Source organism: Orbicella faveolata, unplaced genomic scaffold (genome assembly GCF_042242905.1).
Source record: "Orbicella faveolata isolate gen_17 unplaced genomic scaffold, um_ofav_v1 contig_3, whole genome shotgun sequence".
NCBI classification, from domain to species: Eukaryota; Metazoa; Cnidaria; class Anthozoa; order Scleractinia; family Merulinidae; genus Orbicella; species Orbicella faveolata.
Window position 1 is genome coordinate 11,659,650 of NW_028301558.1, and position 18,931 is coordinate 11,678,580.

General features: G+C 40.1%; 2 protein-coding genes across 2 annotated transcripts; both read left to right on the forward strand.

Moving 5' to 3' along the window:
* The first annotated feature begins 1,717 nt into the window (after positions 1-1,717).
* On the forward strand, positions 1,718-4,365 carry LOC149106385 (uncharacterized). The gene is made up of 2 exons (XM_089297356.1): positions 1,718-3,905; positions 4,304-4,365. Exons 1-2 carry the CDS (start codon positions 1,718-1,720, stop codon positions 4,363-4,365), a joined length of 2,250 nt encoding a protein of 749 aa, XP_089153482.1.
* A 1,644-nt stretch (positions 4,366-6,009) lies between these two features.
* On the forward strand, positions 6,010-17,314 carry LOC110049706 (calretinin-like). Its single transcript, XM_020755520.2, has 11 exons — positions 6,010-6,152; positions 9,707-9,780; positions 10,884-10,976; positions 11,435-11,518; positions 11,978-12,034; positions 12,506-12,583; positions 13,882-13,937; positions 14,529-14,562; positions 14,672-14,719; positions 15,380-15,451; positions 17,058-17,314. The coding sequence occupies exons 1-11, from the start codon at positions 6,047-6,049 to the stop codon at positions 17,181-17,183; spliced, it is 828 nt and encodes a 275-aa protein (XP_020611179.2). The 5' UTR covers positions 6,010-6,046; the 3' UTR covers positions 17,184-17,314.
* Positions 17,315-18,931: the final 1,617 nt, after the last annotated feature.

Here is an 18,931-nt window from a genome sequence, read left to right on the forward strand (position 1 = left end):
TTCACTCTTAATAGAAGTGATTTCTTTTCTTTTCTTCTCTTTTCTTGTTTTGGTATCTCAGTTTCTTTAATTTTACTGCCTCCAACTTCTTTAACGAGGGTCGTACAGGGAGGTCTCTGGCACGGTTCACGTACGAAAAAAATAGAGGATCACGGATCACGGATATAAAAATTTCGTTTTCCCCGAATCACGAAAATAAGCAAGTAAGATACTCTTTTTAATGACCTGTTCTTACACTAGAAGCAGTGTCTGAAGAAAGTAAAGTCGCGAATGGCTAAGTCAAGGCTCCATATTGCAAATCGCATACCTAAGAGTCACTCTCGATAGACGACTCTAACCATTCGGAGGACTTGCGTCTGAAAATCACGTAGAATAGAGTGGTAAAATCACGAATAACGGTTAATAATTCAGGTTCTTCACGGGTCACGCAAAACCTTCAGGTCACGAGTCACGAAGAATAATTTCCTAAATTCACGTTTCGCGGAAAATAAAATCAGCTAATCACGCATCACGAGAATACCCCTGTACGGCTCTCTTTAATGTCAGATTTAGAAACTTGCAGAGGAGGCTCGATTGCACAGCAACCTGGCCTTTCAGTTTCCAACCAAGAAAGTTCTTCATTCAGTTACCGCCCGTGGCTTACTGAATCATAGATCATTTGAGATTCGAGAGAATAAGATGCTTCCTTGTTTCTCGTTACGATACACCGGCACGAAGATAAGTTGACCACGGATTCGGGCCACGATCGGACGTAGTCGGACGCGGTATTGGGCAGCAGCACGAATACAGACTTGACGTATCCGGTCTGGTATAATTAAAACCGCTCGGTTGATTCCCTGGAAGTCTTGGTATCGACCAATCTACATTATTGCTTCTCGACCGCCTTCCAGTGATAAAGCGCGCCATAATTGATTAGGTTCCTGGGGTGAAAAGAAAGGACAATCAGCGAGCCGAGACCACAGGGGCCCATACGAGCGGCATGTCTGTTTGTATGGTCGAAATATAAGGAAATGTATGGGAACATTGACCAGTCTTAAGGTGGCCGAACACAGTTTTCGTGCGCGCTTTTGGCGATGCAATTCAGCGCGCGCACAAGGATTGCAAAAAACAAACATGCCGTCAATAGAGCGATCATTTTATTTACTCAACACCCGCAGTATCTGTGCTATTTTTCTCTATAATTGAACGCAGTGTATTGATGGCTTTAGTCTTTTATCACAAATATATGTTGGAAAAGGTAAAGATGCAAAGAACTCAGCATATCTCAGCTTTTTCTTTGTTACTGTAAGAACCCAGTTAAATGCAGCGCATGCGTAGTAAGTCAAAAAATTGCGATTGAATGAAAATTTGCACTCTCGGAAACTGACGCCTATTTCTCGAGAACCACTCATTAGATTTTCACGAAATTTGGCACGAAAATACTTTAGGAAATAAGTAACTGGAGTATTGAAAATAATTGAACTTTAACAAAGGAAACTCTAGATATATACAGATTTGTATTATCCAAATACGTTTGCAATCAATTTAATCAATCAATCAATCAATGTATCACGGTGTAGGATAAACGTAGGATAAGTTTGCCACCCATAGTACTATCCGAGGAAATATCCGTCTGGAAGACTGAAAAAAAATCAGGCTAACCAGCCCGAACCAGCTCTGTTCTTAGCTGTAGTTTCCAAGAAGAGAGGCCAAATTTATATCTCCATAGCAACAAAAAATGGGGAAAATAAGGAAGCCCGCTTGGGGAACGGAGTTACTGGTCACTGTTCTATTAAGGGAGTCTTCCATTCAAATGTGTGCATGTTACGTTTCTCATCGGAAACTTGAACACTTAGAAGACTTGAAATCTCTGGAGTTTTGCGAAACCTATTTTCAACTGTGGCTTAAAATCCAGGTCAAGAACACAAGATCGTTTATCGTTTGTACCGCGTATAGACCACCAAATACTCCACTGTCATTTTTTGACTCTGACTTAATTGAAACCTTTATTTATGCTTCGTCGTTTAATGTGCCTATCTACCTGCTTGGAGATATGAATTGTCGTCTTGAGAGAGACGACAATCCCGAGACGAAAGCCTTACTAAATTTTTGCCGCTCCTACAATCTCTCACAACTTATAACTAAGCCAACACGAGTAACGGAAACCACCAGCTCAATTTTGGACGTAATCCTAGCTTCAGATACTAAGCAAGTTCACAATGTTATGGTTCTGGAAAGCTCGATCAGCGACCACGACCTAGTCTACATTACATTAAAACTAAAGAAAGAGCGCTCTAAACCTGTATATATCACTACCAGAAGCTACAAGCATTACAAGGCCGACACATTTCATGATGATATTGCAAAAGCACCGTGGTCAATAGTTGATGTTTTTGATGAGGTCGAGGATAAGCTTCACGTATTCAATCTGCTTTTTTCTTCTATACTCGACGAACACGCTCCGATTAAAACCTTTAAAGTCCGCGGAAAGCCAAATCCATGTGTAACTGATAACATTCGTGCGCTGATGAAAACAAGAGACGATTGGCGCAAAGAAGCAAGAAAACGAAATGATCCTATGGCTTGGACGGCTTACAGAAACTTAAGACAGGAGGTTAAAAGAGAAATTAAAATTGCTGAACGAGAATTCTTCACAGAACAGATTCAAAGACACCCAGGCAATACAAACAATATTTGGAAAGCAATCCGCCAAATAATTCCTAGAAAATCCAAATCCCAGCGAATCTTCAGCAAGGACAACAAAACTGTTGCAGATGAGTTTAATCGGTTTTTCGTTTCTGTTGGCCAGAGTTCCGTTGAAAAAATCCAGTCATTGGCTAATGAATGCAACATAACACTCAACCGAAATTATTTTGTCCCAAGACAATATCCTTCATGCGAGCAGTTTCATTCGAATACCGTAAGCAGTGGCGAGATTGAACGCATAATATCATCAATGCCATCAAACAAAGCCCCAGGGATCGACAAGATTTCTGTTCGTGTTTTGAAGGACTGCCTAAACCCGATTCTTCCAGTAATTACGTCTATTATCAACACTTCTATTGAAACATGCAAATTTCCTACAGCTTGGAAATTAGCTGAAGTGACACCTCTCCATAAAGGTGGAAACCACGAACTGGCAAATAACAACAGACCAATTTCTCTTCTACCAGTTTTATCAAAAGTGTGTGAAAAGGTCGTACATAATCAATTCACTTCTTACTTGCATTTAAACGACAGGTTAACAAAGACCCAAAGCGGCAACAAAAAATGGCACTCAACCGAAACATCTGTCATAGAAACAACCGACACTATTCTTAAAGCGATAGACCAGAAGATGTTGACTTCGGTAGTGTTCTTAGACATGAGTAAGGCATTCGACAGCGTCAACCACGAAACCCTAATTTTGAAGTTGCGAGATGTAGGCGCCTCAGACCCAGTTATCCAGTGGTTTGGTAGCTACCTTAATGATAGACGACAAGTGGTTCGAATCCATTCAACATTGTCAGAGCCCTTGCCCATAGTCTGTGGCGTTCCGCAGGGAAGTATACTGGGACCACTTTTATTTAGCATTTACACAAATGATCTTTCTTCAGCACCACAGAATTGCAGTGTCCAGAGCTATGTGGACGACACTAAGCTAGTTATATCCTTCAAAATGAAAGATACTGTAAACGCCTTTGCTGACTTAAGAGTTGATTTGCATAGAATAGGCCAATGGTGTTCCAACAACCATTTATTGTTGAACCCAAGCAAAACTAAACTCATGGTGTTTGGCAGCAGGCAAATGCATTCCAGACTGGACACTCCCAGCCTCACCTTCATGGGAAGAGAACTCGTACCGGAGCACACCGCTAAAGATCTTGGGGTGATTTTGGACAAGAACCTGACCTATGACGAACAGATTACCAAAACTGTCTCCTCCTGTATGTCTTGTCTCGGTCAAATAAGCCGCACAAAGCATGTTTTTGACAAATGCACCCTACTAACTATTATAAATACTTTAGTTTTTAGTAAACTTTTTTATTGTTCGAACGTGTGGGCGAATACATCAAAAAGTAATATAAATAAATTACAAGGTATTCAGAACTTTGCCGCTCGAATTGCGACCAGTACACACAAATATGATCACATCACACCAGCTTTAAAAGAGCTTAAATGGCTACCAGTCGCGACTCAGTTATATTTCAGGAGCGCTATCATGGCCTACAAATGTCTAACATCTCGCGTGCCGGAGTATCTGTCTTCCCAGTTCAGTAAGCGAGGAGAAATAAGCGGACGTGCCACAAGAAGTTCACAAATGCTGAATATTCCTCTTTTTAAGTCTGCCAGTGGTCAGAGAACGTTCTACTACAGAACAGTCAGTATCTGGAACTCCATGGATAGCTCTCTAAAAACTCTCGAGAAAGTATTTGCTTTTAAGTTTTATCTTAAACGTAAACTTATTAAGGATTTTATAGATTCCTAATTCTAGTTAATTAATCTTAATGAATCTTAGTGTTTTTAAGTAGTTTTAAGTTATTATTGTATTGTCTTTGAAAAGCCTCTAAAGGGAAAGTCAATAAAGTATGTATGTATGTATGTAACTGATGTTGTTTGATATGCGATATGTGACGATTGTTTACAATACCCAATACGCATACAAGATAGACTCAGTTCAACGTAGTTCAATGACACTTCTCTGGGTCTTCTCTGGAAACATTTCAAGTTGCATAGAATGAGAAGTCTTAGCCAGTGAGCAAGCTCACCTTTGAGTCACGCGCGCGAGCAGCGAAGAGCAGAGCGATCCGGCGGGAAGGAGTCTGGTGAAGGAGCGCCAAGAAAGTGAGCCTCACTTTCTCGTCCGGCGGCTACGTCGCGCGTGCTTGTGCACGCGCTACAACGCGAGCCTGCTCGCATGCTAGAGAAGTCTGCAGTCAGTGAGCTAAACATTCTTTCCATTTCTATTTTGCACGCCCATTATGCTTGCCACCATTTCTATGACTGGTGACTATTTGGATAGTGCATGCAACATTTATGGCCTTGCAATGCAATCCCCCGCTTGCTACAAGCTAGTTTAAAACGACCAGTTTTTTTTTTTTTTTTTTTCATTGTAAATAACACTTGCCACGGCTGCGGTTTTGGATTACGGATTGTGGTTTCCGGATTGTGGTTTCCGGATTGTGGTTTCCAGATTTCGGGTTTCGGGTTTCGGGTCGCGGGTCGCCAGTTGTGCTCCAGGGATACCATACATAGTATGAGAAATGTGTTGAAAATATGTTTATATTTTCTTAACTGAATCAATACCTTTTTTCCACAAGCTTCGTGACATCGGTTCCATTTAGCCGGCCAACAATGTTATATCATAAACTCTAGTTCATCTCTAACAACATGCAGCAGAACCACAGCTAGCCTTTGCGCAAATCATGAACTCGGAACAAGAGATTAATGATCTCTTGATTCGGAAATGATGCTTTACTGACGATCGTATGAAAAAACCCTTACGCATTTTTCTTTTCACTAAAATTCACCCCAACTCAAAGAAATTTTAAACGTTATTTAATCTTAATTAATAGGCTGAAGAATAAAACATTAGGCTGGATTATAGCAGGAAACCTCACTTGCCTGGACTAGAAACTTATCGCCACACTGTCACCTAATGTGATGTTTTGTCCTATTAATCATCGCTTGTAACGTATGTGACAGCCTCTAGGTAGAGAGACAACAATATGGTGAAGGTAACATCAATCTATATGTTAATTTAAGAACTTGTTATTAGTCAATCGACAAGTGAGGACTAGCTCAAAAAAGTCATGATGATATTTGTGCTTTATTGTCGCATCCAAGGTGATCAAAATGGACACAATCATAACCAATTAACCTTACAGGAAATAGCAAAATAATATATATCAATATTATTCAAAACGACTTTGGCTCGGAAGCTTCTCGGACGCCTAGGTTGACTAAAACAATACAGCGTAATTTATGTGAACTGTCATAAAATAACGCACCTACATAATTTATTCCACAACGCTTTAAGACGCTACGTTTAATATTTACGTTTCATTTTAGCGACAACTCCGAGACGATGGCGAGCGAGTGTGGTGTCCAGCCGTTTGTGACTCATTTCCAAGGAAAGACGAAGCTTACTTCCTGTGATTTTCTGAAGATTTTCAGGGAGTTCGATAAAGACGGTATGTTTTAACTTACGAGGTTTTTTTTTTTCGTGCTGTATCTTGAAGCGCGAACAGTTTTCAATAGCGCACTCGTCAGCTTTTGATGTCATTTCACCTGTTGAAAATACGGTTGTTATTTTTCTTATCTTCGATCGTTAGCGGTTTTTATTCGGAAAATTTAGCTACCTGAATAATAACAGTAACAATATTTCTAAACTCAGACAGAGCTTTCTTTAAGCTCGAGAAGTGACCTCTAAGAAAGGCTGTACTGTACGCGAGTCTTCTTTTACGAAAACAAAAATCCATTTGGCTTCTTGGCAGGAACGAAATTTATTCAACAAATATCTATATGCATATATTTTTAAACATCCCTTATATAAACTAACAGCCACGAACGCCAAGCGTTGACTACAATATATTACAAGGTTTGACAAGATCTGACATGCATATGAAATAGAAAATGTTATTTTAATTCGAATTTGGCTGGTATCTTTATTTCCTCGATACTCAAGTCATTAGCAAATATCTGAGCGCAGCTTCACCACTTCTTCGATCTGAATGAAAATCTTTTCCAACATGGTTTGCAAAACCAAGGCGGCTAAAGTAAATAAAACATAAAAATAGTATTGCACTCAACTTTCTTTAATTATTTATTTCGCAGAATAAGATATCTACCCGAGATATCTTGAAAGATGTCGAAACTTCGACGTTATATTTGCACGTTTATTGTTGTATAGTCAATTTAAAAAGAAAAACAAGGCGTTCTCTTTTAGCCGTGTTTTCTAACAAAATATAACGTTCCGTGTCGCTTGCCTTAAAACCATTGTACTGGCTAAAAATGAGGAACAATTATTAATTTTTAATTGGAGTCGAACAAATGTGGAATTGAATGTCTAATCCATCCAAAAAATCTACGACACAAGACTTGGTTCTGCCTAATTAACATCTATTTTCGGTTGTCTTAAATATTAAGAAAGTAGTTTCGTGTTTTTCTTTTTTTGTTTCTGTTGCATTGCCTCGCCCGTTAAGTCACATAAATAATAAATCAAACGCTAAACATAATTTTCTCAGTGAACTGTAGCCTTGATATTCTTTCCTTTCTTGGGGCTCCGAAACAAGCGACCTAAAATATCCGCCGTCCGTCGAAAATTCTAAGATATCTGGCTCTTCATAATATCAAATGTGTGCTATTGCTGACGGCGCAAACGATACATTTTTTGCCCAGTGCAAAGTCAAAAAGGTTCTTAATAGTTTTCCTCACACTGTCTAAAACGAGATAAAAGCCTGTCAAGAGCGCTAAGTTATTTGTGGCGTTTTGCATTTTATGAAAGGCAATGAAGTCTGTCGAAAATTCAAATTAGCACCTGATTGGAAGAACGCTAAATAAAGTTTATGAAGCGTTTTTGCTTCAGTAAAACAAAAGCAGCTCTGAGTAAATACTGTCCAAAAAATATTCAAATTGTAAAATTTACATAAAGTACAGTCTGCAATGATAGCATCGCTTCCAAAAGCTACACAGCTTCAAGCTGTTGACCATTTTAAAGAATTGAATGGATGAAAACGAACTGCTTATCTATGAAGCACACACTCGCGTTATAAGGGAATTTTTCTCTTCAGTATGGTACAAATTTAACTTATTTCCCAAAGGCGCATGCGTTGTAACAGATATATCAGTGCAGTTCGAGATACATAGAATAGAAAACTTTTAATTTTTCCCAAAGGTATAAATGAACTAGGACTGAGAAAATCTTCACTGTTAACTGTTTGTAAACCGGTTTATATCGAGTATGGATTAAATTCCTAATCGTTAGTTTTAGAGCGCCAAAGTTCCACCTTGAACATGTGTGCAAAGGTAATGAAAGGCATACTGTAAGTTGAAAAGATCGAATAGTAAACAGAGCGTTTAGGGTTTCAACGACTTAATGAGAAGTTTACTCTGACAGGCGAAGCCATTGAGGGGTGAGTTATCTAATGGTTTAGATTATTAATTCATGTGATATTATCATAAGCGTCATTTCAGCTGTCGCGGCCAAGTGAAAATTAGCTAGTATATAGACTGCACACAGTATAAAATAATAGAGATACTCATGAGAAGACCAACATCAGTAACATCGTGCATATGGCTATTGTCTTCGAGATCATTTTAAGCACCTGTAACTTCCTTTACGTTCTTTTTTTATCTTCAAATTTTCTTGTTTGGTACTCGGCTCGCCTGTGGAGCTTGCACTCGAAGTACAGACGATATATTAGCCGGCCTCACCCAGTCGTGCGCGTACGGATCTTTTCTAAGGCCCCATCCACACTAAGCCAAGGAAATTTTAAAACGCAGCTTTATTTCTACGGTTATGCCTTCCGTCCACACTAATCCGTCACCAAAACGGAGCTTTTCGAAAGCAATGGCGTCACGATAATCATGTGATTTTCCTGCAAGAGTTTTCTTCAACCACAAATCCAAAATGAACGGTGATTGTTTCGTTTTTAAATTACTCCAGCGTAGCGTGGACGGAAATGCGTTTTCAGAGTGAAACCTCCGTTTTCAAAATCCTCCGGCGTGGTGTGCACTGGGCCTAAGCCAGATGCGAATGTCAGTTCCTGTTCAAATGATATAACTCGATTAAAAACAAACGCATCATACTGCAAGTGATGGAGGTTTTTTAAAACGCCCCGCTGCTCAGACACGTTTTTAACTTCTTCCCAACGTGATCTCAAAGAATAGAAATAAGCTGTACCTTCATTCCGAGGGGACTACCTTATGAAAAGGTCAGGAATGCCCGCTGGAACATTTGAATTGAAACCCGAATTAAAGGAGATCAATCTGGGTGTGGCTCAAGTTTTATTTGACCCCTAAAAGGCTGGTTTTCACTAGCGACGGAGTCCTAGTCGGAGTCGTTAGAGCGCTTACGACCTAGTGAAAATCAAAAATCAGAGTCGTAAGCGGAGTCATAAGCTCGACGGAATCGGAGTCGGAAGAATCAGAACGTTTCCATCTCTTCCGATTGCGTTTACGACTCCTTCGCTTATGATCCGTTGAAAACTAGATTGTCGAAGTCGGAAGCAGTAATGGAAGAACCAATCAATCACAAGGCCGGAAAACGAACATTGTGATTGGTTTATTCTTCCGCTTCTGCTTCCCACTCCGACAATCTAGTTTTCACTGAGTCGTAAGCGACGGAGTCACAAGCGGATGCGGTGTTCTGCTTCCGACTCGGTTGGTTTGATTTTCACTAGATCGTATCGCTCTACGCTTCTGATTACGACTCCGACTAGGCTTCCGTCGCTAGTGAAAACCAACTACTACCAACTACAACTTAAAACCTGAAAACGGAAACGACAGCTATTTCTATCATTCTTCGAGTGCATCGTAATAGATACCCTACGGCGGACGGCTAAAAATAGTGGCGTTTCGTCTTGAGCACCCTAAGACGGTCCCCTGAGTGAGGCCGAAATCCCTGATTTACACCCCATAGCGCAGATCCTCCTCCCCCGGCCCCCAATTTTGCCAAGACATCTAGAGTTGGAATAAAAAAACTCTCCATTGACCCTAATACCGGTGTTGTGGTTCCACGTTCTAGGAAATGGTTTTATCGAAGCTGGAGAATTAGATGAATTCCTTAAAGCTCTCTGGAAAGAAGGCCACCCTGGAAAGGTAAAGACAAAACGTTTATTATGTTCTTTTCTCGCCATTGCGTTTTGACATATCGCTTTAAGTATCGCCATTATTAGGAATAAGACGAAAAAGTTAAGCCAAAATATTACTTAGGATTTTAACTGGAAATGCGTTTGCTATGCGTCGTTTGATAAACGGAGATGTAATTAGCACTTGGCGGTCTACAATCTCCAATTATTATCATCTTCCCTTTGTTTTAGACTGGTTATAATATTATAATGAAAGCTGCCACTCACAGAGGTTTAATTACTGACGAAAAATACAAATAGAACTAAGCAGCTGTTTTAAAAGCATTATTTTAATCATTAAAAAGCCACTATTCCACACCGTTCATTTGGTCTGTCAGTGTTCGATAAACTTGCGCTTGTAACACACGAGAGACACAAGACAGGAGTTTTCACGAATCATGTACTCCTTGGGTACATTTATCCATTTCATGATCGTTTTACATAGTTAGATGTGTAATCCGTGCACGATATGTAAACATAACCAAGTTTAAAACTAAATTAACTCGCCAAATTTTTAAGTATTTTTTTCTTCACGGCCTCCATGAAAAGCAGTTTTTATTTTATTTATTAATTTTTTTGTCGCGGGGGAGGGGGGAATTTATTCTGTTATTGTAATTAGGAAGATGGGTCGGTTAGTTGGTTGTCATAACTAGACTAATAATGGAAATACCGTGTATGAATAAAGTTATCGTATCGTGTCGTATCGTACACACGGATCATTATTAAGGGGGCCAAATTTTTAGTTACAAGTAACCTGCTCCACGCCTCCGGTCTGTAGGGACAAGCGAAAGGAGAACGAAGCGAGCGAAAGAACGAGAAGACGCCCAACTTATAAGCAATAAGCACCAAACTTCAACATTAAATATTGTTTAGATGGGTTATGCCGTTACTACAGAAACCTGTTATGTTAAGAAGATGACCATAACTTGTTCACCGATAACTGGGCATTCGTTTCATATCATTATGTGTCAGCATGGCCTGAGATGGGGGGGGGGGGGGGGGATGTGTTGATCTCACAAATTGCACGTGCTCTGAACCATCTCTTAAGCCACTGATTGTTATTTTTCCGTTCAGGATGAGCCAGACCCAAACGAAATTGACAGTATGAAGGAGACAATTTTGCAGAAATTTGACGACAATTTTGATGGAAAGATCAATTTGGAAGAGGTGCGTTCCGACTCCATGGTGATTTGAGTACGAAAATTGTACCGCAGTCTCGATCTCTCCAGAATTCTTGTTAACCAGTAGACGTTAAGCCCCGGCCAAACGATCGCAACATATCGCGACATTAATTGTTGGGCGCAACATGTTGTGCGTTTGGCCAACCTGTTGCGATGTGTTGGATGTTGTTGGCGGCTCAAGTTTGAAAATAATTTGTTCCCTAAGCATCCCATGATAGCTATTTGAAACAATATAATTCAAAATTGCCGCCGTATCGCCGAAGACGTCCATCGGGTAACATCACTTAGATTTTACTCAGTTTTAGCTAGGGAATTTGCAGTCACGTGACACATTCGGACCGATCACGTACGAGCGAGAACGTTTGATGGATTCTAGTTATAAGTAGCCCAGTGGTCTGTCCCTGTATATTCTAATATTGCATTTTTAATAAACAATTTTTACAGCTTGCAAAGATTCTTCCAACCGAGGAGAACTTTTTGGCACAATTTCAGCACACTACTAATTTGACAAGCGTCGACTTTTTCAAGGTTTGATGAAAATACTTATAGCCGGCATGCATGGTCCGTCCATACGTCAACATATCGGGCAAATGTGAATACTTTATTCCATGTCATCGATACAGAATAAAATGATAAATTTAGTTAACTATAAGGAAAACACTTGAAAGTCTGCACTTACAGGTATTGAAATTGAAAGTATTTACGTTGAGAGGCAAATGTTCTTGAATTGCGTGGGAATATTTATAAATAAGGGTTCAAAAAATCAATTTTCCATTTTGTTTCTATTGTGCCTTGTTTTATACACATGACGTTTCTTTTCTGTTTATTTCCTTCATTGTCATTAGAATCAGTCTGCCGTTTATTTATTATTTTGAACGGCGGAACTTTCTCTGTGCCAATTCAGTCTTAGGTTTCCTTCATCCACTCGGGTTCCTTCCCGCCTATTTCCAATTCTTTGTGTGCCATGTTTTTTCTCGACTTTTTAAGGTGTGGACTCATTATGATTTGGACCGTTCAGGTTACATCGAGAGCAACGAGCTTGAGGTACTGATGCTAAACACAGACGAAATGTTTGTCAAATGTTATTGTTGTACCTATTATCCCAGTTATCATACAAACAGCGCGAAAGGGTCAATTCTACCTTTACTTTGTCGACCCGTTCAACTCGTTTGTATGCTTTTCATTATCGACAAAAGAATATGACCGCAGGCTCAGCTCAACTCCACTGACAGTTCTTGCCTCGATTTTGGATTAATTGCCTGATTTTTAATAATATATGCTTTTCAGGAGCACACAAAAGCGAATTGGTCAGAATTTGTAAGTTGTTGAGATATCAGTAGGTATAGTATATAGTAATCCCCTAGACCAACCCTTCTTCCAGGCTCTCGCTACCTAAATCGATTTAATATTCCGTCTTTTTCTACTAATTAGGATATCATTCCAAAGATATCAGGGAGCTTAAATATTCAAGTTAACTTTGTTGTTTATATATAATTATTCGTTATTCTCCATTAGGGATTCTTAGTGGACTTGCTTGGGAGAGAGGAAATGTCGCTGGACCCGCAAAGGGTCTGTGACTATAAAAATGCCATGGTAAGTCGCTTGAAAATGAACCAGATACCGTAAGGATTCAATTTAGCGCCCGGAGCGATAATTCCCTTGAGGTGGTTATTGGAGAGGGGCACGGAGCGCTTAGGCTCTCATAGCTACAACAACATTTGTTTCATTATTCCCTATCAGTATCTTCAATATTACGTTCATATTAGAAAGCAGACTACACAATTCACTTGTCGTAAGTGCATGTTACGCCTATTGAAACAGGTGCCCATGAATAAACGCCACTCAAAGCGGAGCGCTCATTAGAAAGGGAATGCTTGTTTGAAGGAGGGCGCTAAATCGAATTACTACAGTACGCTTGATTTGGAATTCGAATTACAAAAAGTTAGAAAAAGCTGATCATGGGGTTTAGAAGAAGTCAATTTTTTTAGTACAGTAAATATAAAAAATATAAGGAGTTATTTCTGGCTTAACTGTCGGAGGAATTATAACTGTAGAGTGGTCCTCAATGTTGACTGAGTGCAATTTCCCTTGCATTAAGCGAACGCAGAACTGTGTATGTATGCTTTGGCCTCTTGCCTACCGTTTTACAAGAACCTCTTTGAGCCCAACGTTATCCTCGTCTCACAAATGAACCATTGTCTCATTCACTTCTTTACGCTCCTATACGTGTAAGCAGTTACGATCGGACTCTGAAATACAGATGTCATACAACACGTGCGCCGGCCTGAAAAACTTGCAACACTATTGTCTATTCCAGATTGATCTCGTTTAGTTGAGACGTGAACTGCTAGCGCTCACCTAAAGTATTGACCTGAGACCTTTTAGAACTGTGAACAGTGTTGGGGTGGAAAGGAGTGTATAGCGAACTGACTAAAAAAGAAAAAAAAAAAAAAGAAAAAGAAGAAAAGCCTTCTTAGCTTCGCCTCTCCCTTCCTCCATCTACCCTTATCTTAAGAAAACCTGATGCAAACTGCTGAACTAGTACTATGAAAATAAGGACGATTTAATGGCTAAATTTCAACAGTAAGATTTGTTCGTATTCTATAAGGTAACCCTAGAACTTAAAATGAAGAATCTTGTAACTATGTTTATTTTTCTTTCTGGTTGCTGTTGTAATTCTTTTCGTTTTTGAATTTTTATTTAACGATTATGTATTTAGGTAACACCATTTATATGAGAATACCAATAAATTGTTGTTGTTGTTGTTGTTGTTGTTTCAATGGTCGAAATATTCATTTGAATTGGCCATTAATCCTACCTCTAGCTAGTTCTTATAGTTATCAGCGTAAAACCATGCCTTGACCATTTTTTGGCATTTCTTTCTTTCTTAGCTGGATTTGTTTGATAAAAACAAAGATGGAAAGTTGTCCCTGTCTGAAATGTCAAAGTAAGTAAGTGAAATAATTTCATTAGGGGGTCTGCAATGCTGCTAAATTTTTCGGGGTCTGTGAGCAATGCTAATAATGATCGTCAAGCGAGATGCAGAAAACGCACAAGGGAAAAATGGCCGGGTCGCCAGCAAATATGATTTAGAGATCATGTAAAAGAAACTGGACCAAGAAGCGTGTAATCCGCTTACAGTCGAGTCCCCAGTAACTGCTCCTGATCAGTGCCAAACAAATTGCAAGACGACAAATTCAATATCTTTGTTACCAGCAAAATTGATATCAACTCAACTAACGCGAAAGATTTTTAAATTTAAAAGCTTATGAAAATCCCTAACATTACGTGTTTCCCTTTGTTTGCCTCGTTATCAAAATGGCAGATTTAAACAGTCGAAGAGCGGGGCCTAGGCTCGATTACATCCGCTGATTCGAGTCCGATTCGGTTCCTACGTTCCTCCCGAGAATGCAAGCTCCTTCCTCGAAAAGCGGCTGGTAATCGAGCCTAGTCGAGAAGGGCCAGAATATTTTTATTTATAGCTTTTCGTGTTTCAGCTAGGTTCGTAGGTTTATTCTATTTTGTTTGTCTTTTGTAGGATACTCCCTATGGAGGAAAACTTTCTGAACAGGGTAAATATTTCATTAGACTTCATTTTAATGGAATTTTAATTCATAATTTATCGGAGCTTTTAGCAACTCACTTGTCAGGTTCAATATTTTGTTTCCTTTCTCTTCGTAGAAAATAAATGACGCTCAGTTCGATGACATATGGAACAAGTATGATCAGGTGAAAAAAAACACACTAAACAATAGATCAATTTGGCCTGAGAACTCTGTTGATCAAAAGGATCGTTTCCTATCGCTTCTCTCGGAAAGTCGCTAGTCTTCGAGGGTCGGGGCGGAAGGGGTCGCTTCGGTCGCTTAAACGCGTATTTATCGTGTAAACATGCACATCAAGGGAGCATTATTTATATAAAACCACGCCTAAACTTAGCTAGATTTTAGAAATAGTTAAGGTACTTCAGAGCCCAAAAAGGTAGCTGGTTTGCGGCTGTTGAAATATCTTTATTCGCTTTTCTCTTTTAAACAATTCTGTTGGGTTTTCCTAGATCATAGCCCATTTTATGTAAAGTACATTTTTAAATAGTGCTTATGGACGTCCCTTATGCAAGAGTCCATCCTGCCGTTATATCTTGTGTTTCCCAACGTAATTATTTTTCCAAAATAGTCGAACTAAATTTGAGGTTGCTGCATTCGGAGCGTTGGGTAATTACTTCATGATTTGCAATACTAACGATCGTTTAATTCAGCGCTATTCTCCGGGGGAAAGGGGGGTGTTGGGGTAGTCACTTAGGGTAAAGTAACTACTTATGTAATTGTTATGGTGCAAATCTGAAAAAACGAATTCCGCATCTATTTACATGGATCTAAATGTTTTGGTTTGCAGGATGGCAGTGGTTTCATTGCTGACGATGAAATTGACGCCCTCATCCACGATCTCTTGAAGAGGAATAGCGAAGTAAGTTTGTGTTTTTTTTAAGCCTGATTAAACAAAATCATGGCCACGAACCACTCGAGGAACGTCAGCTTCGACGCTTTAAAAATGGAGCCGTCTGTATAAGGGGGTTGCATGGAATCAGTCATCAGTGAAATTTTCACTGATTTCTTAGCTTTCAGTTAGCCCTCGGACGTACAAGCTAACTCGTACCCCCACCGTGGTACAAGGGGGCCCGGGTGGATGAAACCCCTCCCCTGGGTTTTCGTTCTGTTAAGGCACAGCGAAATAAATTTACTTTGATTAGATATCCCTGAGCTTGCGCTACAACTTGATACCATTTTTGTTATAGTTCTGACGTCATAGTTTAAGTTTAGAGTTCCATATAAAAAGAGATAGTAGCAGGGAGAACGTTAATGCCCATTATCTAGTGTCACACACCCTCCTTTCATTAAAAATTATAAAGTAAAACCTTAGTGTATTTTATGGAAAAATATAATTTGCTGAAAAAAAGGTAATAAGTAGACTATTACTACTTCCGGCGCAGTAACTTAATAGGACAGAGTTGAACTAATTATAATATTTTAAAAAATGCTTGATTTACACATGACATGAAAGCGGAGAGAATTCCACTCTTTGACGTAACGATTAACAATTTCTCAGCAATCATTAGCTTTTGCAGATTTCAGATCTCGGCGATCAGTTTAAAATGCGTCGTCAGCCGCCAGCTGAGGGTTAAAACCGTACTCTGACCAGTTCTGAGCTATGAATCGTATCCAATAAACACTCTTACAATTAAATGCTGATGTTTTAGTTTTGCAACGGTTGCCTGGACGCAAACGAATCAGGGGCCTGTTTCTCGAGAGCCCCGGAAACTTTTCGTGCCCGAAAAGCCATTTTTAGTTAATCGGTATCTAAATACAGAGAGGTGTATACTCCTGAAACTTGTTGTACGGAATGGAACCGCTGTTTTAAGAATATGTGAACAAAACAGCTCTGTAATAATAAGGTTTGAAATTTTGCCACGGCTTTCCGGCTGCGAAAACTTTTGGGGACTTTCGAGAAACGGGCCCCAAGTACCGTAAAACCGCACGTTAAAGCCCTGGGCTTATTTAATTTCATAAGGGGTTTTGGGTGGGCTTATAAATGGGGGGACTTATATACGGGGGGGGGGGGCATATAAGCGGAATAAAAAAAATGTTTCGGGACGACGAGATAAAACGTATCTGAGAAACAAATTAAAGCTAACATACCATTACATTTAGAGCTCTTACCCTATTTACCCTATTACGCTATTATTACCCTATTAGCCCATAACTCTCGACTAGAAAGTTTTAATCTTTGTAAAGAAACGCCAAAGGGACGCACTTATACATTAGATGGGCTTATATCCGGGGGGGTATATCCCAAATAGTATCTTTGTAAGCAAATAGAAGGACTTGTATTCGGGCGGGGGCTTATAACCGGGGGGCGAGCTATCACATGAGATTTTACGGTAAACAGTCTCGCCTTATTTCCCACGCGGGAAGACGGAATTAGTAAAGATTATTGGCCAACCTGAAACTGGCCATTTTGTAATAATAAAAAGAACGATAACTAAGTTAAACGTTTCTGTTTCCAATATTTTCAGGGAGAAGTGGAAGTCGAAGATATTAAAAAATTCAAGGCCGTGCTAATGGAATCTTTTGACACCAATAAAGATGGAAAGATTGGGAAAGACGAGCTAAAACTATTGCTCGTTGCACAGAAGTCCTAAGAGACAATTTCGTCCACTAAACCTTGTAATAATACGATAAGTAAAGATAAATATAGCTGTTCAACTTTCTGCATGGCGTAGATATTAATTAATTACTAGTTTAATAAAGTGCTTTGGTTTTGGCCGACCAATTTGTGTATCGAATTTTTATCTATCTCATAGCCATCCACTCAACCATTGAGTAAACCAACGAAACTGAATCGATAAACGAAATAACCAACTCAGGGATCAACCAACCCACCACTAACGTACCAACCAACTGACCAACCAATCAACCACACCCCCACCCACCCACCCACCCACCCGACCGACCAACCAGCCAACCAACCAACCAACCAACCAACCAACCAACCAACCAACCAACCAAGCAACCAACTAATTTGCCAACTAATCTACTAAGCGACCAACCATCTACCCAAACAACCACCCATACAATCAACCGACCAAGTACCAAACAACCAACAACCAACTAATACTCCACTCCACGCCAGTCCATTTCACTGCACTCCACTGTGCTTCTCTCCACTTCCCTTCGCTCCACTCCACTCCACTTCATTCTATTTCCATGCCGCCATTTTTCCACGCCGCTCTACTCCACTCGACTTCTGTCCACTCCACTTCGCTCTACTTCACTCCACTTTGCTCAACTCCACTCTACTCCACTGTACTCCACTCCACTCCGCTCCACTTTGTTCAACTCCACTCCACTCCGCCCCACTCTACTCCACCTCTCCACTTCACTTCGCTCCACTCCACGCCAGTCCACTTCGCTTCGCTTCACTCCACTCTACTTTTATCTACTTCCCTTCGCTCCACTCCAATCTACTCCGGCCACTTCTCTCCACTTCCCTTCGCTCCACTGCACTCCGACTCCAATCCACTACACTTTACTTCACATCTGTTCACTCCACTCCACGTCGCTCACTCCACTCGACTTCTGTCCACTCCACTTCGCTCTACTCCACTTCGCTCTACTCCACTTCGCTCTACTCCACTCCACTTCGTTCTACTCTACTTTACTCTACTCCACTTCACTCCATTTCACTTCGCTCTCCACTCCTCTCCACTCAACTTCCCTCCACTCTACTCCACTTCACTCCATTTCACTTTGCTTCACTCCACTCCACTCCACTCCACTTCGTTCCAATCCACTCCATTTCATCTTCGTTCCAGTCAGTGTACGAGCGCGACATGCGCGCGAGCGGCGAAGCGAATTAGTTATTTGAGTTTGGCGGGAAAACGCCGTTGCCAGCCTAGTCCCTCACGGCCAAAGTAGCCCCCCTCAGCGTATGTTGAAGCGCCTCTTGAAGCTCATTGTGATGCCTTCCACAGCCAGACACATGACTCCTGCAGCCCAGCTGTAAAAATGGGTACCAGCGAAATTAATGCTAGGGGTGGAACCCCATGATGGACTAACGTCCTATCCAGGAGAAAGACAACTGCAATAGAAAATGGAAGTGAAGCTGCTTGGCCCGACATAGACTTAACGTAATTACTGTCTTTACAGACAGGTAACTGGAAATAGGTTTTGGATTTTAATCCATAAAAAAATTTCATAAATTATACATTAAAGCGTATTATAGATTTTTTTAATTACGCTTATATAAAAATTGATTTTGATTCAGTTTATGTGCTTTTTTTCTTTTTTTTTTTTAAAAAAAATCAAATAGAAACACTGCCCGTTCACAGATTGATCGTGTGTCCCCAAAGCGACGACATAAAGTTTACAGGATACAACCCTTTCCCAT